The 23,928-nt window shown below is 33.1% G+C and overlaps 1 protein-coding gene across 1 annotated transcript; it reads left to right on the top strand.

Moving 5' to 3' along the window:
* Window positions 1-339: 339 nt before the first annotated feature.
* LOC109019613 lies at window positions 340-14,211 on the top strand. The gene is made up of 24 exons (XM_019001946.2): window positions 340-902; window positions 1,691-1,762; window positions 3,259-3,302; window positions 3,385-3,496; window positions 3,635-3,706; window positions 5,305-5,367; window positions 5,891-5,968; window positions 6,068-6,160; window positions 6,415-6,534; window positions 7,333-7,419; window positions 7,621-7,830; window positions 7,953-8,000; window positions 8,318-8,572; window positions 9,032-9,135; window positions 9,590-9,834; window positions 10,398-10,466; window positions 10,558-10,622; window positions 10,738-10,907; window positions 11,574-11,652; window positions 12,250-12,505; window positions 12,936-12,981; window positions 13,222-13,330; window positions 13,692-13,754; window positions 14,031-14,211. The coding sequence occupies exons 1-24, from the start codon at window positions 564-566 to the stop codon at window positions 14,109-14,111; spliced, it is 2,880 nt and encodes a 959-aa protein (XP_018857491.2). The 5' UTR covers window positions 340-563; the 3' UTR covers window positions 14,112-14,211.
* The last annotated feature ends 9,717 nt before the right edge of the window (window positions 14,212-23,928 follow it).

The following is a 23,928-nucleotide window of genomic DNA, read 5'->3' as shown; positions in this document are numbered from 1 at the left end:
AAAAATAAAAATAAAATAAAATATCTATCTCATAAAAATTATTTTTATTTTTAATTCATACAATTTTATAAAAGAAAATGATAGGGTTGTTATTCTTCTACTGCTTATTTATTACTTATTTTATATTTAATATTTTTATTAATTTTATATTTTATTTAATAGTTAAGGAAGTGATTATTAGTAAAATTATATATTTTAATATTTTTTTAATAATTAAAGATATTAAAAAAATATTTAAAATAAAATAATAAAAAAATTTAAAATAAATTATGAATAGTAAATGGGTAGTAACCGATCACTACCCAATGGCATTTTCTATTTCCATCCGGAAAGAGACACGAACAAGAACGTCCAATGAGAAAGACGCACCTTTCTCCCAGATTTGGCGCTACTCTGCCGTCTGAAACACTTTTTTTCTCGAAAGAAAATGGAAGGGAGCAACCACCCCGTCAACTTGCTCGCTTCTTCACTATATACTCCCGAAACAACTTTCACATCTCTAACCCATCCCTTCAGCTTTCACCTTTCGTCTTCTCTAACCAATCCTACCTCCTCCTTCTCCCATGGCCTCAATCGCTTACGGTTCGAACCTCCCCTTGCTTCGCCAGAAGCAGATTGGCGGCGTTGGACTGAACCCCGTCTTTGCTGCTCAGAGGCCGCTTGTCCTTCCGAAGAGCTCCGTGGCATTTGATAACAAGTCGAGAAGCTTTTCGCAGACGCGGCATTCCGGTTTCCGAGGCACACGCGCCGCAACGGAGGTTGTGGATGATCGGATTGTAGAGAAGGAGGACAGCGTTAAGGAGAAAGGCAGGGTTCTGAGAGTCGGTCTCGTTTGCGGTGGTCCGTCCGCGGAGCGTGGAATTTCGCTCAACTCTGCGAGATCGGTTCTTGATCATATACAGGTACTTTTGCTTTTGGTCATCAACACTAAATACATCTTGCGAGTTGCGTGGCAATATTAGACACGGGCTCAACTTTTTGAATGTCCTAGTTGGCATGATAAGCTAAGATAGTCCACCACGTCAGCATTCTGTTATGCAAATTAGTTCTTGTATTCATTTGTGTATATAAGAGACCTGAATGTAGTATTCTTGATTCATTCAATAAGATCACAAGTTTTCTCTCTTCATCGGTGCTCTCTAGCACTTTCTGTTGTACTCGGTGATTCTCGAGTTTGCTGTGTAAACTCTTGTGTGCAGATCTCTGCACTCTTGCTCTGTTTCCAGTTTGATCTCTGATTGTCTGCATAGAACTCGTAACAACAAAACGAATTGAGGTGGCAAAATCTAACAGTGTTGATATCCTGTTTGGTTCCCGTGGAATTTGTTGGGAAAGAAAAGGAAACAGGAAAAGAAAATACAGCCTTTAGTTAATAGTTAAACTAATAACTACTTAATTGAGCCGAAAAGTGCCCATATTTCGGAGTGAAGCCTATTTTTTCCGTCTTCTTGGTTGGAACAACAATTAAGATATGAATTCTCCTTTACTTTTTGGCTTTACTGTTGTTCCCGATCATTTCCTTCCTTGGTCTTGGAAACAAACTACGAAACGACCAAACTGTGCTAGTCCCATGTTTACTGTTGTTGGGGATGGATGGTCCCTAGTTTTCCATTAGCAGTACACAAGATCGGAGGTGTGCTCATATTGTTTCTTAATGTTTGATAAAATAATCTGTTTCATTTTGTAACAGGGAGATGACCTGCATGTGAATTGCTATTACATTGATTGCAATCTCAACGCGTTTGCAATATCCTCTGCTCAGGTTTGTGTAATGTTCATTTTCAATGAATTGAGCGGAATTTCTGGATTACTAATAAATTATGGTTCTTATTGGACTTTAAAGTATCTGTTAATCTCAGCACTAATAAATACAATATGGGATAAGACTGAATTGAATCGGGAAAGTCTTGTACCTATATAGTTTTTTTAAAAATATAACGTGTCAGGCGATTTGAAGTGATGTAGCAAGAGCGGGTAAAGTGATTGAAAACTGTGTTTTTGAAACACGCATCAGAAGGAAGAAACTGAAATTATATTAAATTCTTTAGATGCCTTTCCACTACATTGGTGCTCCTCTTATAGCACCATCAGTATATATAAAGTAAACTAATTGGAAAAAGGGAAAAAAAAAAAAAAAGGATTCATGGAAATTTAAAAGACAAACTATTATGGAAATTATTCGGTGCTGAAATTGGAAAGAAGTTGGCTGAGAATTGATTGTGTTGAAAGTAGGACAGAAATTGACTGTCATATATCTATTGGAAATCTCCAAGATATGCGGTTTCAGGAAGCCCTTGTTGACACGCTAACATACGATGTCTTAGGCCTTGTTTGTTTTCACAACTCCTCTCAACTCATCTCATTTCATCTCATCTAATCATTACAACTTTATCAAATTCTCACACAAAATAAAATAAACAATTCAACTTTTTCAAATCCCAAAACAAAAATAATATTAAAAAAATATATTCTAACAATATTTTATTCAACTTTTAACTTTAATCTCAACTTATCTCATCTCATCTACAAAAACAAACAAGGCCTTAAGTGAGGACAGGTTGTTGGCGACATTCCTAAGACATTCTGAACTCTCCTTGGATGCCTGTGTCAGGAAAGGTTTTTGAGTATCTTACTGATATGACATCCTGTCCTACATGACTTCATCAGTCATCTCACTTGAAAATATGAGAAATTATTTGTACAAGTCCCAAATAGACAAACCCCGCTCAACCTTTGTAAAAAAGTGGACCCCACTTTGAAAGTATAAAAAAAAACTCTTTTTAGTGGGACCAACATTTTTTCAAATAAATCTCCCTCCTGCATTTCACATCTCTCCCCCTCCCACCCCCATGTTGGGGAGTGGTGGATCTCCAACATCTCCCCATTGTGTGGCGACAAAAGGTTCAAGACCAATCTGTCCATCGGTGGAATTACTTTTTTTATCAAAGTTGAAATATAGAGACCAAACTTTAGAGACAAAAGGTTCAAGATTAAAGTGTAGAGATCAATTGTCTGAAAGGAAACCCAAAAAAACTATTTTAATATTTAACCCTAGTTTTCTACTTGTCACTGCTGAGCAAGTTCTTGGTCTAGGGATCATTCAGTCAACTCCATACTCTCATCAGAAATCCATTGGTGGTTCTTTTGTTCTTGTGTTTTTAGTGTCTCATCACATGCATACAAATCAGCATGCTTCTGTAAAATCTGCTTGTTATAATATAATCTTTTGATTTTCTTTCTTATTTACAATGTTTCCAGGCATACTCAAACACTCCTGCTGATTTTGATTTTAAACTTGAAAAGTAAGGTAGCATTTTAATGTATGGTATTTACTTTCTTTGTGTAAATCAAATTTTATGATGGCCAATTCTGTTGGTTTTGCAGCCTCGCACAAGGTTTCCGATCTTTATCTGAATTTGCGGAACATCTTGCTGCATCTGTGGACATAGTGTTCCCTGTTATACATGGCAGATTTGGTGAAGATGGTGGCATTCAGGTGTAATATATTATAAGCCTGTTACATCTTAGACACACCAAACACACATTAACATGTCAGTATTAAAAAAAAAAAGGAAAAACTTATTTAAGGTGTTATGGATTGATAGGATGTAAAAACATATGACGGAATTTTCAGGGGCTTTTGGAAGAATATAATATTCCATTTGTTGGCACAGGATCAATTGAGTGTCTCCAAGCATTTGACAAGGTAATAGAAACTTTTGATCTCGTTAAAGATAATTTGGTTTGTTTAGAACATTATATGGCATCATTCTGTATTCAAGTGCCAAATTGGTTCATGTCCTGTTACATCATATATAGTGGACCTTGAAGTTGTCTCTACAAATTTTAACTAAAGTGGGGCACCTAATTAGAAGTTTGTCTCGAACCCCTTTGGCCCACACTAGGTAGGTTTCTTCTCATTGTGGGGATTGCATATATCCTAACAGCTTGTTCGAGAGGAGGGAATGGAATGGAAAAAATAGAATTTTATTTTTGTAAATATTCCATTCTTTCCATTGTTTGGAAGTTTAATTAGGAGGGACTGGAATGAACATTCCCTTGTTTGAAAGTTTAATTAAGAGGGAATGGAATGGGTGATAGGGAACTCCCAATCCCTTCATTTCCCTCATAATCTCAAATTTTCACTCACTCCGAAATTGGGAGGAATAGAAGGAAATGAAATGAGAGTTAATATAATATTGACCAAAGTCCCTACATAACCCTTGTAATTTGTTAAAATACTAAACTAACCCATCTTTTTCATTTTCACTCATAGATTCTCCTTTTTTTTTTTTTTTCCTCATTCTCCCTTTACCCATTCCTTTCATAAATGCTTCGTTTAGATGGTGTAGAGTGAAAAGATAATCAAAATAGATCCATAGTAATTTTTATTGTTTAGTTGCAAAAAAACTGCATATTGATATTATTGTCAAGCAAAAATTATTTTTGGAAGTCCATCCCTATAATTATTAATTGAAAATGATATTTGAAAGTTCATCCCAATAAAGTACAATTCATAAATTAAAAAAGGGAATTTAAGAAAAGTGCATAATAGTAATGTGGTTCCAATATATTCATATACATTTATTTCTATTACATACTTCTAAATATGGTTATTTACATTCCATTCTTTCCCTTTCCCTTCTTTTAAAACGTTCAAATGAGAGAGATTTCATTCATTCCATTCATTTCATTTTCATTCATTATGCTCATTTCATTCAATTCCATTGCATTAATTTCCTTTCCATTCTTTTCTGTTCTATTCCAATTCGTTCCTTTAAAAACTCCCAAACAAAGCCTAAAAGAGCTCTTTTATCTTCATGTTTGAAATCTTTAATGATGGAAGTTTTGAATTTTTACTAATTATGATATGTATCCTAAATTAGCAGCGTGGACCTTCTATAATTTTCACAATCAGAACCTCAGATAGGCAAAGTGCTATAATTATCATTGTTTTCCAGCTCCATGGATGATCTGCACAAAAGCACATCTTGGCCTCTCTTTAGTATTCCCTTTGGGGTGTATTTGGTTGTTGAAATCAACTCAACTCATCTCAAACCAATCATTGATGGGACCCAATACTTTTTCAACTTCTTATAAAAAAGTTAAACCCATCTCAACCTACTTCATACATTCAAACACATATCTCAACATATTTACATTCAAACACATCTCAAATTAGATCATCTAAGATCACCTCAGGTCCTCAACATCCAAACGAAGCCTTAATGTCGCTTTTGCCACAATTTTCAACTTCTTTGTTAGGGAAAACACTAACTATTTGTCTCATTGAATAATTGGCAGTATGATGCCTCCTTGGAGCTCAGTAAACAGGGATTCATAACAGTACCTAGTTTTTTAGTGCAGGTATTTTCTCAACCAAGTTGTATCTGTTGATAAATAATCACCATGTCATGTTTTCCCCCCAGTACAGATGATTATATGTCTGTTACTAGTGCATACACTGCATTTTTTGTAACAAAGCCATGAAATTTTTCCCAAGTACATATGTTTTTTTTTTTTTTTAATATCATGTTTAGCACCACAAGTGTGCCATAATACCCTTGTCTGTAATTGAGAGGAGCCTTAGCTTCTTTTGAAATTGCCAGCTCCCATGCAGTGGGAAGTTTTTTTATTGATAAGTATTATTAAAAAACATTTTTTCTATTTTGGGTTTTGGAATGTTGCACCTCTTTTAATGGTTTAGTGGATGATTAAAACTCTTCATTGCCAGTTTCTGCTTAATGACTACCTCTGATTCTACTTTCTATCTCAATTGTTCTTCTGAGATATGAGACAGATTCAAGTGGTGTTCTTTTAGTTTGAGTTTTTGAGCTTTGGTTGAAATTGTGAACTCTTTGGTTCTGCTGACTGCTGGAATGACTTTTAGGGAAGTGTAAGGGATGAATCTGAACTACCAAAGTGGTTTTCTAGAAATCAGCTGGACCCTTACACTGGGAAAGTAGTGGTAAGCCACATTTTTCCTTTCATTGTTGGAAGTTTATGACATGTAATTACCTAAAAAAAAAATTTATGACAAGCCGAACTTGTTTCTTGTACTTTTTAGGTAAAACCAACGAGAGCTGGATCAAGCATTGGCGTTAAAGTTGCATATGGTGTGCATGATTCTTTGACAAAAGCTAATGAAATCATTTCAGAGGTAAGCTGGTTTTCTTGATACTTTGTGAGTTTTGGTTAACAATTTTCCAACTTATTTGAAAAATGTTGGACTAATTTAACATTTCTTTTTTAAATTTAAAGAAAAACATGTTAGTTAAAGTATCCGCATAGAAACAATCCGAAGCTATAGAATTTCTGCAGAAATTTTTCTTCAAGATGTGTCTGCAAAGTTTTTTACTTATAAATGCACCGCAGATACGTTTTATTTTATATGGTCTTTGCAATCTTTGATAGGGAATTGATGATAGAGTCGTCGTTGAAATATTTCTTGAAGGAGGGAGTGAGTTTACAGCCATTGTCCTTGATGTGGGGTCTGGTTTGGATTGCCAGCCTGTTGTACTACTGCCAACTGAGGTATGAACTCTCTCTGTGTTCTTTTTCCTTTTGATCTATTTTGTATCATGTATAATACTGAGCTTATCGTTAATGATATATTAATTATAACTTGAACTAATGTTGTAACACGAACATGAGTGAGAGGGAGAGAGAGATACTGCAAATGGTTTTTCCAAATCCTGACCATTAGAGGAGGTAATGTAAATCCTCTTTTGATGATTTAATGAGAAATAATGAATTCACTTTGGAATTATAATATAGGAACTTGGATATATTACTTACCAAAAAATTGTTCACTATAAAGAACAATGCCTTGCCGTAGGATTTGTACCATCAACTTAAAAACGTATCATATGCTTAGTTGTATGCACAAGATAAGTTATAGAAATGCTTCATGTTATCGCTATAGTGTTTGTAATACATCAAAGTCGAGTAAGCTTCTAGATTTTGCGGAATAAAGGTGCTTGGAGAAAATTGACACAAAAGGTATACATTTGTTTTGCTCTCCAATTGTATTCTCTAATAACACAGTTTGAAAATTAACTTTTATCTCTAAGTCTAACAATGGGTTAAACCTTGTTTGGTGTGGAAACAAAGTACTTTTTGAACTTCAAAATATCATGAATACATATGGTAGGTTTTGAACTTGATTACTGGATAAATTGCTTACTTCCTATGCAAACAAAAATAGTTTGTAGAAAGAGTAATGAAATTTTTAGACGTTCTCATGGCTGAAATGATGATGGCTATGTACTAGATGTCATCAGTTAGTTCCTAATGAATATTTTTAACAAATATTGTGTTTAAAATGACCAGGTAGAGCTTCAATTCCATTGCAGTGGTGATGCAAGAGAAAAGGATGCAATTTTCAATTACCGAAGGAAGTATCTTCCAACACAGCAGGTACAGCAGTACCACATCTTACAATCACGTAGACATGTGTATCATGTGTATCTAAACATTACACTTGGATGCATTTTTGCATGTTAAAATGATTTATGCAATGATTATTTTGCAAGTTAGATTGCATGACAAATTGATAAATTCCATCTTTTTGTGGGCTCGTTCATCTTTCTAATAGTTAGAACTCTTCATACTATGCAGGTTGCTTATCACACTCCACCTCGCTTTCCTATAGATGTAATTGAGAGTATCAGAGAAGGAGTGGCTTTGTTATTCCAAAGGCTTCATCTACGTGATTTTGCTCGAATTGATGGATGGTTTTTGCCTAATTCTGTTCGTATGTTGTCATCTTCTGAAAGCAAATTTGGAAGGACTGAATCGGGTAACATAATATTTACTGATATTAACCTGGTAAGTTGGGAGATTGATTATCCTCACCAGTTTTATTACCAGTATTTTTTTTTTTTTTTTGTAAGTAGTTTTATTACCAGTATTGATGTGGGTTTCCATATTGATTTTTATGTGCATATCAGATAAGTGGAATGGAGCAGACCAGTTTTTTATTTCAACAAGCTTCAAAGGTAATTCTGAATTTAATTAAGTGCCTTTTTTAGACATCATGACAGCTTCCCATGATGGAAAAAGTATAAAGCTACTTGTGCAGAAAAAGGTGTCTTTAGCAGTGTTTTGCAGAAATATAAAGTTCCATGCCTTTTGTGAATGAACTTTTGTTTTTTCCTCTTGCTTTAAATCTCTAGATTCATATGCAAGAAATCATTTAATTATATTACTTCAAAGTTGTGCGTTCAGTTTTTTTAATCCTTTCAATGATTATATCAATAATATATTTTATGCTGCTACCCAACCTGAAAAAGTAGTTACCCTCTTCAATATCCAGGTTGGATTTTCTCATTCGAACATTCTTCGGACCATTATTTACCGTGCTTGTATGCGGTTTCCCAATCTTGCATCATTCAGCAGGGGATCAAGTCATTTGCCTAGAAGATTAAAATCTTCTCAGATTAGTGAAGTATTTTCTAATAGTAAAAGAACCCGCAAAGTTTTTGTCATTTTTGGAGGGGCTACATCTGAGCGACAAGTGTCACTTATGAGTGGAACAAATGTTTGGCTCAATTTACAAGCTTTTGATGATGTAAGTATCATTCAGCAAGTAGTTGGTATGTACAGTGGTCCAACTTACCTAATGGTTTGGTGGTGGAATTGCTGAAGCATAACTAGCTTTTAGAGGTTTTTATTTTTATTTTTTTAGACTCTGTCAAAGTGATTAACAATGAGCATGAATGTGACTTTTGGTCAGGTTTTTACACCCATTTAAAAAAATTGCATTCACTTAAAATTGATCCAACATTTGGTATAGTTGCAGATCTCAAAGATGATTCAGTGCCATTTATAAAAGAGGAGTGTTTCATAAATGTTACAAGTCTGTATTAGAAGGATTCTCCCAGAATTCTCTGGAAAATTATTTGTGGTCATTTTTTAATGACTAGAAAAATGAATGACATTCAATATTGTACCTCAAAGTTTTCATTTTTAGTCAAAGTGCATTCCAGATTTGACATAATGTCTGAGTTGGCAATTTTGGTGGTTACAGCTTGAAGTAACTCCATGTTTGCTTGCCCCCACAAGTGAAAATTCCTCTAATGCGGATTCAAACGAGGAAAGTGATGTTAACTCCAGAACTGTTTGGTCATTACCGTAAGTGTTTTCATGTAGCTCTCTCTTTCTCTCTCTCTCTCTCAGGACAGAAGAAAGGAAAACAGCAAGTGTAGATCACGTATGGGTGTCCCTAAGTTTAGTATGTTTGCATGCACTTACAAATAAGGTATTTATTTTAGTCATATACACTGAAGTTTCCAGTACCCAAGATAGCATGTCACTTTGTATGGTTTATCTGCTTCTTCAGTAATGATTTTTGCAGCATCTCTACATAGATTTAATATTCTTGAAATCATTCTACCAAATGACAGTCTTTCAAGGGTCTGACAAATATTCAATGTATTCATTATATTACAGTTGAAGAGTTAGATTCACATCACCAAGTTTTTGTATTTTTAACGCATGTATAGGTTCGTTTGTGAAGACATTCTGTTGCTTTTTGTACATTTTTTTATACAATATTTGTAGTTGTAACCTGTTTCTTTTACTACAGTTATTCTCTTGTGCTAAGACACACAACAGAGGAAGTGATTGCTGCATGCATAGAGGCAATTGAACCAGCTCGGGCTGCACTGACATCTCAGTTGCGGAACACAGTAATAAATGATCTCATGGAAGGTTTAACAAAACATGGTTGGTTTACAGGGTTTGATATTGCTGATGATCCACCTGTGAGATTTTCTTTGAGGGAATGGATCAAGCAAGCCAAGAAAGTTCAAGCAACGGTTTTTATTGCAGGTTTTGATTTCCATCCATTTATTTTCTAGTGGAGGGATATTACATTGTTTTTTTCTTTGATTCTCAAAAACATGATAGCTTATTACTAATTTTTTATGCATGGATTTGGTGTTATTTTTTTAGGCCCGGTTTGGATACAAGAAGTGTTTCATCTCATATCATCATTACAACTTATTCAAATTCTCACACAAAATATAATAAACAATTCAACTTTTTCAAATCCCAAAACAATAATAATATTAAAAAATAATATTCTAACAATATTTTATTCAACTTTCATCTCAACTTATCTCATCTCAACTCACTATCCAAACAGCACTTTAATGAAAAAATTGCCCTTAATAAAATAATACTATTTGGAATACAGCTAATATGTGGAATGTACATCATCTTCTTTGCACTAGTATAATTTACTTTCAAACCTTTGCAAGAGTTTTCTTACTTTTGCTGTCTGGACATAAAAATACTAGAAAATATGTCTCATTCACTAGGTATCATCATCTGTACATTTTTATTATGGGTTACACTCACTCTTTTCGAAGCTTATCTTTTATTATTTGCAGTGCATGGAGGTATTGGTGAAGATGGTACACTTCAGGCTTTGTTGGAAGCTGAAGGGGTTTCTTATACAGGTCGTCTCTTACAAATCAACTGTTTTAAGAGGACTTTATGTTCTCCCGGTACCAATTGCTCATTTCTTTCTTTCTTTCTTTCCAATTGAAGGCCCTGGAGTGATTGCTTCGAAGACTTGTATGGACAAAGTCACAACATCTATTTCTCTTAACCATGTATGACAACTAATGTTCATAAAAACAAGTGGTGATTTGCTGATATTATTATTCCTCAGTATTGGCTTGCATGTTTTCTTTGATAACCATGCATTAAATCTCTCAATATGTACAGCTTGCAACCTCGGGAGTCCATACCATAAATAAAGATGTTCGGCAAAAAGTGGATCTCCTGAACATGCCCATACTAGATACATGGCATGATTTGACCTCAAAGATTCAGTGTGAAACATTATGTGTAAAACCAGCAAGGGATGGTTGTTCAACTGGGGTTGCAAGATTATGGTAGGTGTCAGTCGTCAATTGTCCCAAAAACTTAAGTTGATATGAAGTGGTGTATTTGATCATTTAATATCAAATGAAATACACTTTGCACTCTACACTAAATAAATTAACACTTTGCATCCTTAAGCTACAAAAAAGTTTTATTTGCTAATTATTTTTGTAGTTGGAGGCTACTTGTCAAAAAAAAAATTTTGTAGTTGGAGGCTGTAATTTGCCAATTTTGGTTTTTTGGGGCGCAAAGTGTGCCTCTTATAGTTAGAGGATAGAAAGTGTATTTTTCTCTTTATTTTATGTTTTAACACTCCCTCGTACGTGTGGACACTCCACTAAAATAGCAGGCTCAACAGGTGAAATATTTAATTTAAATCTGTGAGAGTAGATAAAGTATGTGTTAGAGTTTGAACTTAAAAACACTGCTTTGATACCATATTAAGCCACCAATTGTGTCAAAAGTTTAAGTTGACTGAACAAGGTAAATTTAATAATTTAATTATATTCTATTTATAGGTTAATTACCTTTGTTAATTTCATTCTTCATGTGGTAATGATGATTGTAATGTTGGCAAGCATGCCACCTATTTGGGTAAATTCATATATTGTGCCTTTAGGGATATTTGTTGTACAGTTTTCAATAATATGGGTTTTTTTTTTTTTTGGTTCATGCAGCTGTGCGAAGGACCTTGAAGTGTATGTGAAAGCATTGGAGGACTGCCTTCTTCGGATTCCTTCTAATAGTTTGTCAAAGGTACATAGATTATAGATATTTCTTATAATTCTTTTATTTTTTCCCCTCAATATGGCTCTTTTGTCGTTGTGGCATGCCTATCAGTAAAAGTTGCAAATATCCTTATCTTAAACTATGATGTGTAACCTTAACGTTATGCCAATACATTATACTCTTTGTTTGACCGACACTTTGCTTACAAATCCTTTCTAAGGAAATGAAAATTAGAAGGCATCATGTGCTTGAGGCAAGTATGACAAGTGCTATGGGAGCCATCTCGTTTCTGAATTATAAGTGAATAAAAACTACGAAATTAAAAAAGTATCATTTCTTTTATTCTTTTACATCCTAGTTGTCTGAAAAGTCGTTAAGAAATCCAGCATTGTATTATTATCATTATTTAGAGGTATAGGATTTATTGTTTATCGTTGTTCTTCGCTTAAGGGATTGGTTTTGTTACATTTCTTACTGATATGTAAATGCGAAGTCAATTGCAATATGTTCAGCTATTATAAATATCCTTCAATCATCATTTAGCTTTATTCATGCAACATTTGAAAAGCCATTATCAACTTCTAATTTTTACAGTATGTGCCTTTCATTTTGATTAATATACAGGCACATGGAATGATTGAGATGCCAAATCCTCCTCCAAATCTATTGATCTTTGAACCTTTTATCGAGACAGATGAGATAATTGTTTCATCCAAATCCATGAATGAAAATGGGCATCACCTTATGTGGAAAGGACACAGTAGATGGGTGGAAATAACAGTCGGTGTTGTTGGAAAATGTGGATCAATGCGCTCATTGAGTCCCAGTGTTACTGTCAAGGAGAGTGGTGATATCCTATCACTAGAGGAGAAATTCCAAGGTATATATTTGCCTGTAGTTATTCACTATTGCAAACTAATGTTCCTGTTTTCAAGTTGACTACTTGTATGCCAGTAATTCTGAATTTATGATTGTATTGGTAAGCTGTTATGTCACTTTTGAGCTAATGTATGGAGCATATAAGTTTAACATATCTTCTAATTAAGCGATTTGGCTGAATTAACCAAAGTGGTTGAAGCATTCCTCTCTATGCATAATTAATATGCTCAAACTTGAGGGCCAATGATTGTGCCTCTAACAAAGATCAAGAGGGAGGAGTACTAAGTATACTTATGTGACAGAATGTTACTTTCTTTGTTTTGTATTATATGGACGTTGTTTTGTCAATCTGCAGTGAGCACTGATTTTTTTTTTTTTTTTTAATTTCAATACGTCTTATTTTTGTGCCTCATATATTACTTGCTTGACAGGTGGGACTGGCATCAATCTGACTCCACCCCCATTATCAATTGTTAGGTTTGTAAAAAACCCCATCCTTCGAAAAATGGAGCTTTTTATGGTGATGGTTTCTATCATGCCATGTATCTTCCAGGACATGCATTGCTTCATGTTATCTAATGGCTTTGGCTGGCAGAACTTAGTACCTCTAGATTTTGAGGGGGATGTGCTTTCTCTGGTGCTAATGTGCTTTTATATTTACCCTCTTCCACTATATTGGTATTGCTTACGTTTAATTTTTCTTATTCATTGAAACAGTAAAGATGCCTTGGAGAGATGTAAAGAATGTATCGAACTGATTGCAAACACTCTGCAACTGGAAGGATTTTCAAGAATTGATGCATTTGTCAATGTTGACAGCGGGGAGGTATTTTGATTTCATTCTGTCAGAGGACATGCTTTACCTTTCGGCCTTTGCGATATAACCAACACAGGCACGATTTGTGATTATTTGTTCTCTTTTCCCTTTGCACATGCCTTCGACCTTTCCATGCCTAACCCGCCAGGACAGACTCTTAAATATAAGAACATTTCAAGTGCTCAATTGTCAGAGAAGACATATTAACGTTCATGCAGAACATGTTCATTTGAAAATAGTAACAGTTGTCCCGTTTCCCCTAATGGGGTTATTTTCATATGAAGATACTGCCTTCCAGAAATTATGTGATTAATGCTAGACCTGCTTGATTGTTGTAGACATCTTTTTAATTGCAGTACAATATTTACAGGTGTTGATCATAGAGGTTAATACGGTACCCGGAATGACGCCTTCTACTGTTCTAATCCATCAGGTCAGTCTCTCTGTCTCCTTCTAATAGGAACCACTTATTTGCCGCATGTCTAGACGTCCTGTGGAAACTGATTAGATTATTTGCATAATTCATCGCATTAGAATCCTTTCCACTGTTCTTATATTCCATATGCATTGAAAGAGGATCGATCCTTTCAAAATTCAAGATGTAGATCCATTTAAAAACGATGGCAGTACAAAACTTTCAGCTGGCCCCAAATGCTGCACAATGATACCTTTTACACGTATTTTCTAAAATAAGATCTTACTGTCTCAGGCACTAGCAGAGGAACCGCCCATGTATCCTCGCCAGTTCTTCCGTTTGCTGCTTGATTTGGCTTTAGAGCGATCCACTTGAACCTCCCACTTTTGTTTTTTACCAGAAACTTTATTCATGTTTTTGTTTATTTTTGTTGAACCAGTGACTATAAGAGAGCAAGTGTCCAGTGTTAAGAAAACGAGTGCTTTTTTAAGTGTTCCTCTTTCTTTTATTTTAACTTCATTAAAAATAAAATAAGAAAATAAAGGGACCATTTGCTACCGCAATGAGAGGGTGACATTGGGGGGAGAGAGAGAGAGAGTGGTGTGAATAAGTAAACCTCACACCCCCTTCAATGTCCCCTGTTTTTCGGGTACCTAATGGCAAGAAATCCATGTCCCTGTTCTATGCTAACAACGCTCAGAGAAAGTTACCCAAAAAAAAAAAATGCTTAGCAGACCGAAAAAGTGTATCGAAGATTCGAAAAAGTGTACAAAAAAAACTTTGGTACACGTTTCAATCCCAATCCTCGGTCTCCCTAGCAGTAGCAGTACTAAAAAAAAACTACCACGTGGAGTTAAAAGATGGTGATAACCTCTCACAAATAAACAGAATAAGTCCAATATTCTCATCAATTCTCAAAACAAATCAGTTTAAATACTGAAAATTTGTTGTGTTTTCTGACTCCATAATGATGGTAGAATTTGGCTATATTGGCTTAGCCATCACAAAGAAATCTTGATCATCAGTTGCAGTTCATCATAATCTTTGGATGGAACTGGACCTGTTCCACAGCCATCTTATTTTTATGAGTCATGATACAGTATACACTCATCGAGGGTGTAGCCGACAAGAGAATGCCAAATGTTTTTTTTTTTCCATACATTTTTCTTATATTCTTAAACATTTTTTAAAAAAAAATCATAATATCATTAAAAAAACACACTTAATCACTAAGTTTAAAAAAAAAAAGTGTCGATAGACACTCTCGGGATCCAATCTTGAGACCCCAAGCATTTCTCTATTTTTATATCAATTTTCTTTCTCTTCTCTACCTCCTTTGTATCTGAACCTGGTAACTTCTCTCCACTCTCCCCGGAATCATGATAATAAAAATATAAAAGAATTTAAAAATCAAATAAAAAATATGCATAAAAAGTAGATAAAATAAATATAGAAAGTGAAATATCTAATTCAAGGTGAGGTTCAAATTTTGAGTGAGTAGCAATACATTCAGCTTCAACTAGGACTTGCGTGTAGACACATTATCCCATCCTAGTACACATACTTTCAGATGCGGACACGTTGTTAAGCACTGATAGGGCATTCACATTGGATTAGATAAATGCTAACTTCAGCTAAAATTTAACTATTCTGTCTATTAAAATCCCCACATTCAATTAAGCATAGGTGTGTAAATTTGATTAAGAGTTATAATAGCTCAACGAATAACTGACCCGACCTTGCGTTACCAATGCTGTGTTTGGATGTTGAATTGAGTTTAGTTGAGTTGAAATGATAAAATATTATTAAAATATTATTGTTATTATTTTGAGTTTTGAAAAAATTTAATTGTTTATTATATTTTGTGTTGGAATTTGAAAAAATTGTAATGATGAATTTAGATTCCAAACGAAGCTTAAGTGAGTTTTATATTGTTTTTCTCTCATCAGTTTTATATGCAAAGATATTTCTTTTTTTTTATAGGTTCGTTTGGTTACTCAACTCCTCTCAACTCATCTCAACTCATCATTACAAGTTTTTCAAATTTCAATAGAAAATATAATAAACAATTCAACTTTTTCAAATCTCAAAATAATAATAATATTAAAAAATAATATTCTAACAATATTTTATCAACTCAACTCATTTCAACATCCAAACGCTAATGTTAGTTGAGGAGGATGTGAATTTTATTTAATTTTATTTATTTTGATGCTTTGTGTTTTTTAGATGTATCTTGATTTATAGGTTATTGTTTAAAATAATGAAAATGAAGCTAATTTGATAGATTTAATACATTAAAGAATAAATCATAAATCATAATTTTATTATTATGGAGAGAATGATAACAAATTCAATATGGGTAGATTTTAAATATATTAATTACAAAAAGTGACATATTTAACCAAAAATTATTTAATCTAATGCCTAAACCAATAACAATGCTTTAAAATTATACCACAGTTTCGTATAATTTCTATGTATTATCTTTAAAAAATTGGATAAATTTAAGATCTATTAGTATATATTGTATTATCTTTAATTCTTACTTACCTACACTCACGTGCACTGTAAGCTATAGTATTCTTTACTTATTTTCTATTCCAGTATAAATACTCTGTAAGTATTATTCATTAATATTATGAGGTATTTCAAAATTCTTGGTTGGTTTCTCTCTCTCGATTTCCCTCTTATCATGGTATCAGTTGCGATAAAACCCTAACCCTAATCTACTCTGCGCCGTCATGACCAATCCCACTACAGAAACGCCTCCTCCTCCTCCTCCCCCTCCCCCTCCCCCTCCCCGTCCTCCGCTTTCCGCTCCCTTCCCCCCTTCTGTGGATTATTCAAATCCATACTTTCTTCAGAGTGGAGATCACCTCGGCGCGATGCTCGTCTCTCAATCCCTCACTGGTGATAACTTTCTTATATGGAACCGATCCATGTCCATGGCGCTTATTGCCAAAAATAAACTTTGTTTTCTCAATGGTGTTTTGCCCAAACCTTTTGAGAGTGATCCTCTGTATCACGCTTGGATTCGATGCAATATCATTGTTCTTTCTTGGTTGCTTAATGCCTTGTCCAAAGAAATTGCATCCTCCGTTCTTTAGATCGATTCTGCGGAAGAGATGTGGAACGACTTAAAGGAACGTTTTGCATAGAGCAATCGACCTCGCATCTTCCAGATCCGGAAGGCTATTGCCTATTTGCTTCAAGTCGATGCATCTGTAAGTTCTTATTTTATACGGTTGAAAAGTTTTTGGGAAGAAATGATTCATTTTCGCCCTATGCCCCTCTGTTCTTGTGGAGCTTTCAAAAAGATTATTGAATATCAACAAGAGGACTATGTCCTGCAATTTTGAATGGGACTCAATGAGTCTTATGCGCATTTACGTAGTCAGATTTTACTCTCTAATCCTTTTCCTCCAATTAACAAAGTGTTCTCTCTTATCCTTCAAGAGGAAAAGTAGAGAGAAATTTCTTCTAAATCTTTATCTTCTCATGAGGCTATTGCTATGTTGCTTAATCGAGATTCTAGTCAGATGAAGGGCTCTGTTGTTGGATCCAGGACTGGTAAGCCATCGTCTCCTCGTAAGGATCGCCCTTTCTGTTACTCATTGTGGCCTCTCAGGTCATACCATTGACAAATGCTATAAGATCCATGGTTATCCACCAGGATATAGAGCAAAGTCAAGAAGCCCTAATCAGGCCACTGCCAATCCGGCTATTGCTAACCAATCTGTTCCTGATTTGGTTACGGTTCCACCTTTTCCTTTTTCTCCCGAGCAATGTCAACAACTCATTAATTTTCTTCAACCTCAAACTCATATTTCATCTGTGAATCAAGTAGGTACAATACCTTTTGTTGTCACTAGCTCTATTGCACCATCGACCTCTGCACAACCCCTCAAGTATATCTTCAACTTTCTTTGTTATTGGTCCGCAATCTTGGATTCTTGATTCTGGGGCAAGTGATCATATGATTAGTTCGCTTTCATTTTTTACATCACCACCAATTTCTGTTAATATCTCTGTAAAATTACCTAATGGTTTTTACATTCGAGTCACACACAAAGGCACGGTTAAACTCTCTGAATCTTTAGTCTTAACTGATGTTCTTTATGTTCCTACATTTACCTTTAATCTTGTCTCTATTAGCAAACTAACTTCTCAATTATCTTGTTTTCTTATTTTCTTACATGATTTTTGCTACATTCAGGACATCTTCAATTGGAAGACGATTGGAGTAGCTAAAATTTCTCAAGGTTTATATCATTTACTGCATATTTCCAATAGTTATGTTTCTTGTAATTTAAATACACTTTCTCATTGTAATACTGTTAAAAACAATTCTTATCTTTAGCATTGTCCTTTGGGACATATTTCTGACTCAAGATTGCATGCCCTAACTTCTGATATACATTGTTCTACAAATACAAATAATACTCATTGTGATGTCTGTCCACTTGCTAAACAAAAACAACTCTCTTTTCCTTTGAGTTCTTCTACTACTAGTTCTCTTTTTGAACTCATCCATTGTGATATCTGGGGGGACCTTTCTCAGTCACTTCACATGATGGTTTCAGATTTTTTCTTAATATTGTAGATGATTATAGTCGTTGTACTTGGATCTATTTGTTAAAATCTAAATCTGAAACACGGTCATATTTACAATCCTTTTTTACTTTTGTGGAGACTCAATTTAATTGTAGAATCAAATCTATCCGTACTGATAATGGTTTAGAATTTGATATGAAATTTTTTTTTCTAGTAAGGGGATTATACATCAATATAGTTGTTTATACACTCCTTAACAAAATGCTATTGTTGAAAGAAAACATCAACATATTCTTAATGTTGTTATATCTCTTCGTTTTCAATCAATATTTCTTTTTTTTTTTTTTTGAGTGATTGCATCCTCACTGCTGTCTATCTTAATAATAGAATACCCACACCTGTTTTAAATAACAGATTAGCATATGAAGTACTTTTTTCTATTATACCTCAATATACTCACCTTAAAACCTTTGGTTGCCTTTGTTATGCTTCTACCCTTGGTACTTCTCTATCCCATAAATTCTCTGCTAGAGCTCAAGTTTGTGTCTTTCTTGGATATCCTACTGGCATCAAAGGATACAAGCTTTATAACCTTCACACTCATAAAATTCTTGTCTCTCGAGACGTCATATTTCATGAACATATTTTTTCTTTTAAATCAAACTCTCTATATCATCACTTGACTCTTGACACACACAATATTTTTCCTTCCTTAGATCCTGTTTTACCTATTCCTCTTTCCAATGTTTCACTTTCATCTTCCTTACCTTCTAGATCTCCTCATTCCTCTCCTATCCCTTTTTCCCCTTTCCTTTCTCCTGATTCCATCCCTACTACCATACCACCAGTCCCTCTTAGAAGATCTACCCAAAATAGAAAGACACCTGATTATTTACATCATTATCATTGTTCTTTGCTCTTAAATGATATTCCATCTCCTCTGGTTGATGGTTCTTCTTTATCAGGTATTCTTTACCCTATTTCTTCTTATTTGTCATATTCTAAATTTTCACCCTCTTATCAACATTTTTGTGTTCCTGTTGATTCTCTTTATTAGCCCCAATTCTTCCATCAAGCCATATCATACCCTCATTGGAGGGATGTAATGGCAGCTGAGATTACTGCTCTTGAAGAAAATAAAACCTGGATCCTTACTGACTTACCTCTTGGGAAGCAACCAATTAGTTGTAAATGGGTTAAGTGTAAGTTTAAATCTGGTGGTACTTTAGAAAGGTATAAGGCTCGATTAATTGCAAAGGGATACACCCAACGCGAAGGTATTGATTATTTTGATACTTTTTCACCTGTTGCAAAACTAATCACTGTTCGCTGCTTTCTTGCCTTAGCTGCTATTAATAATTGAGAATTGCATCAATTGGATGTCCATAATGCATTCATTCATGAACATTTGGATGAAGAAGTGTATATGAAGCTTCCTCCAGGTTTTTCTAAATCTGGAGATACTCGAGTTTGTAAATTGCTCAAATCTTTATATGGCTTGAAACAAGCCTCTAGACAATGATTCTCTAAATTCTCCTCCACACAAAATGCTTATGGTTTCATTCAATCTAAATCTAATTATTCTTTGTTTACCAAACGTTCTGGTGCATCTTTTATGGTTTTGTTGGTATATGTTGACGATATTGTCATTGCTTCTAATCATTCTCCATCTGTTATTGCCCTTAAGCATTTTCTCAATTTGCATTTCAAATTAAAAGATCTTGGTCCTTTGAAATATTTTTTGGGCTGGAAGTTGCACGATCCACTAAGGGCATCTCTCTTTCTCATAGGAAGTATGCACTTGACATTGTTTTTTATGCTGGATTGTTAGCTGCCAAGCCTGCTGGCAGTTCAATGGATCAAAATCTCAGACTTTCTAGAACTGATTCTAGCGGTCTTTTACTTGATAATCCAGCTTCTTATAGACGATTAATTGGTCGTCTTCTTTATTTAACTCTTACTAGACCTGACTTATATTTTTCTGTTGCAACTCTAAGTCAATTCATGGACCAGCCTCGTCAGTCACATTATGATGCAGTTGTTCGAGTTGTGAGATATATCAAGGCTACTGCAGGACAAAGTTTATTCTTCCCCAGAAACTCTCCCTTGCAGTTGAAAGGCTTCTGTGACTCTGATTGGGCCACCTGTCCAGATTCCAGACGCTCAGTTACTAGTTTTTGTATTTTTCTTAGAGATTCCTTAATCTCTTGGTAATCCAAAAAGCAAGTCACTGTTTCACGCTCCTCTGCAGAGGCTGAGTATCGCTCTATGGCCTCTACCTGCTGTGAAATCAAGTGGCTACTCTCTATTTTCCCTGACTTTGGGATCCATTTTCCATCAGCACCAGTTCTTTATTGTGACAGCCAAGCAGCACTTCACATTACTGCTAATCCAGTATTTCATGAAAGGACTAAACACATTGAAATAGATTGTCATCTAGTTAGAGATATGGTTCAAAATAAAGATCTTGTAACTCTTCATATTTCTTCTGAACATCAGTTAGCAAATTTCTTTATTAAACCTTTAAGTTCTGATAGATTTTGTAGTCTTTTGTGCAAGCTGAGTGTCATTAATCTTCACATTCTAGCTTGAGGGGGACTATTAGTATATATTGTATTATTTTTAATTCTTACTTACCCATTCTAGCTTGAGGGGGACTATTAGTATATATTGTATTATTTTTAATTCTTACTTACCTACACTCACGTGCACTATAAGTTATAGTGTTCTTTACTTATTTTCTATTCAAGTATAAATACTCTGTAAATATTATTCATTAAAAATTTGAGGTATTTCAGAATTCTTGGTTGGTTTCTCTCTCTCTCTCGATTTCCCTCTTATCAAGATCTATGTAAAATATATATATATATATATTTTTAATAATAATTTATACTTTTTTTTAAATAAATATGTGGAAACGGTATACATCCTCTTATATCATATATCATACAGCTTCAAATGGTGTGACGTTAGCCACATAATCCTTGAATTGAAATAGAGAAAGAAATTTGTTATTCAACATTTTTATATATTACATTTATTTTATTTCTTTAATTTTATTTTTTAACTTAATTAAATTTTTCTACTAATTATCTATATAACACATATTTAATAAGAAATAAAAATTAAAAAATAAAAAATTATATATAATATATGACGTGAAGATAAGGAATAAAACTTTTCAAAGAGAAAAATTAAAAACAAAAAAGTTCCCACTCCTAGTATTGTGTTGGGAGGGGTGTAAAGTGGCCGAGGTCGAAAGGGGGCCCTCTGACGCCTTGTGTGTTGTCTCGAGCCGATCATTGGTATTGATTTTATTAAAATTATTTTTAAAATTTGATAAAAAATATATAATTTTTATAAATTTAAAATTTTTCTAGTCATAATTTTATATTAAATTAGTTATTGAATTTATTAAAATAAAAATATAATATTATTTTTTTAATAAAAATATTTTTATTTTTTTATATTTTATTATTACACTAATCATATGTTGATTAATAATTTAATTTGATTCTTATATTATTATTACAAGACGGTTAGAGATTAAACGTGAATAAAAAAGATCTTTAGAGATTAAAAGTGAATAAAAAATAAATTTAATAAATGAATAGTAGACTTTTAAATTTGAAAAAATCTATATATTTACCATAGATTAAAGTTTTACATTTATCTATTTGACTAATTTAATATAATCTTATTTTAATTATTAAATTTTAGATTTAACTAAACTTTTAATGAAGCTCTTACGAGTGGATTGCGCACTACCCAAAGCAAAGTTTCACTGCTGCGTGTGTTGCAGTACGTGAGACAGTCGACTGCCTCTTCAACTCAACTAAACCCCTTTTCAATTTCTTCAATTTATTTATTTCTACTTTTTGTTTTTTTCATTGTGATAACGCAATTTAGGATGGATAATGGAAAGAGTCGGGTAGCCCGCTCAAATGTATCGCACTTCATTTTTTTATTTTGATTTCTTTTATATTTTTTAAATATTTTTAAAAAATAAAAAAATATTTCAATATATTTAAAATTAATTTCTTAATCACTAAATAAAAAAATTTTTAACAAGCGGTCAACTGAATAGTATAATTGAAGTTACAGACTAACTTTATTCTAATGGAAATTTATACGAGAAATCAAAATAAAAATCCTTAATCATTAGGGTTTATGTCTTCATTTGCTTATTGCTTTTTTTTTTTTTTTTCAGTCTTCACTAGTGATTCCCGTGATTCTATCAAAACTAATAAATTAATTTGAATAGTGTTCAATTCAATTGTCTAGATTACATCACATCATATAAATATATATATATATATTACGTGTTTGCTGTTTATCTTTAAAATTGAATTTAGTATTATTTTCTAATTTTTTATAACTAAAAATATAATATATTAATTTTGATAATTTTGATAAACATACGTTTGGATGGTTTTCTTAACGTGATATTATCACATGATGCGATGTAATTTAATAATAATAATAAAAATAAAAATATTCCTTTTTTATTTCGAATTTTTTAGGAGTGATTTAGATTTAGAGATGAGTTGAGATGATTTATAAATAGTAAAATAAAAATTAAATTGTTTATTATATTTTGTGTAAAAATTTGATAAAGTTGTTTTGAGATTTGAAAAAGTTGAATTGTTTATTATATTTTATGTAAAAATTTGAGAAAATTCTAATGATGAGATGAGATGAATTGAATTGAGTTGATGTGAGTTTTGAATTCAAACAAGGTAATATGATGTTTTTTAAGAAAATGATACTATATCTCTGAGTTTGTCCTTCAATTTGATTGCTCATGTATTTTATTTTAATTTTAACATTTTTTAATTAGTAAAAAGTGACTATTACTGCATTGAGTTTTTTTAAAAAATGCTTAAACATATTTAAAATATATTTGAAATAAAAAGCAAAAAAGGAGACGTACAATTTGTATTAAGGGCACACCAAATAGACAAATTTAGATGGCATAGTTGCACTATCCTTAATCCGTTAAATCTATTTTACAATAAAAATAAATTTATAACATGACAAACTACATCAACTTACATTAATTTGTATGATTGCTTTTATATAATCTTTTTGTTAGAATATTTCCTTTTTTATTTAAGGACGGTGCTACGTCCACCGCTTCGAGAGTGGGAGCCACCTCTAGGCATAATTGGTCTTTTTTTTTTGTCTTTTTTAAATGTATTTTTTTACACTTTTAAATATATTTTTTAAAAAAATAAAAAAATACAATATTATTAAAAAATAATTCTTTAATCACTAAGTAAAAAGAAAAATAAAAAATTTCAAGAGTAACATCGAGCTGTAAGAACCAATAGTGAGAGTATCATTTTCCTTAATTTTTAGGGCGGCACTACAGCCACCACTGGTTCCCGCTAGTAGTATTTTTATGTGTTTTTTTTTTCTTTTTTTTTTTACAAATATTTTTTAACACTTTTAATTTTTTTTTTAAATAATTCACAACATCATTAAAAAACACATCTTTAATCAAGAAGTAAAAACAAACAAAAATAAAAACAAAAAAATGCCAACAGTAGCTCTCAATGGGAGCTAGGAGCGGGAGGACTAGCATCATCCTTTAGTTAGATCGTAAATTTTAGACCTCCTGTAATGTAATATG

This window comes from Juglans regia, chromosome 3 (genome assembly GCF_001411555.2).
Source record: "Juglans regia cultivar Chandler chromosome 3, Walnut 2.0, whole genome shotgun sequence".
NCBI lineage: Eukaryota > Viridiplantae > Streptophyta > Magnoliopsida > Fagales > Juglandaceae > Juglans > Juglans regia.
Note: the sequence above shows the minus strand (reverse complement) of the source record. Positions and strands in the feature narration are given on the sequence as shown.

What these genes read in the sequence shown, in the direction of transcription:
- LOC109019613 (XM_019001946.2), top strand. Translation starts at nt 564, where the DNA reads ATGGCCTCAATCGCTTACGGTTCGAACCTCCCCTTGCTTCGCCAGAAG. An exon ending in GTGAAGATGGTGGCATTCAG is followed by an intron (nt 3,497 to 3,634) that starts GTGTAATATATT and finishes CGGAATTTTCAG; the next exon opens with GGGCTTTTGGAAGAATATAA. An exon ending in CTTCTAATAGTTTGTCAAAG is followed by an intron (nt 11,653 to 12,249) that starts GTACATAGATTA and finishes ATTAATATACAG; the next exon opens with GCACATGGAATGATTGAGAT.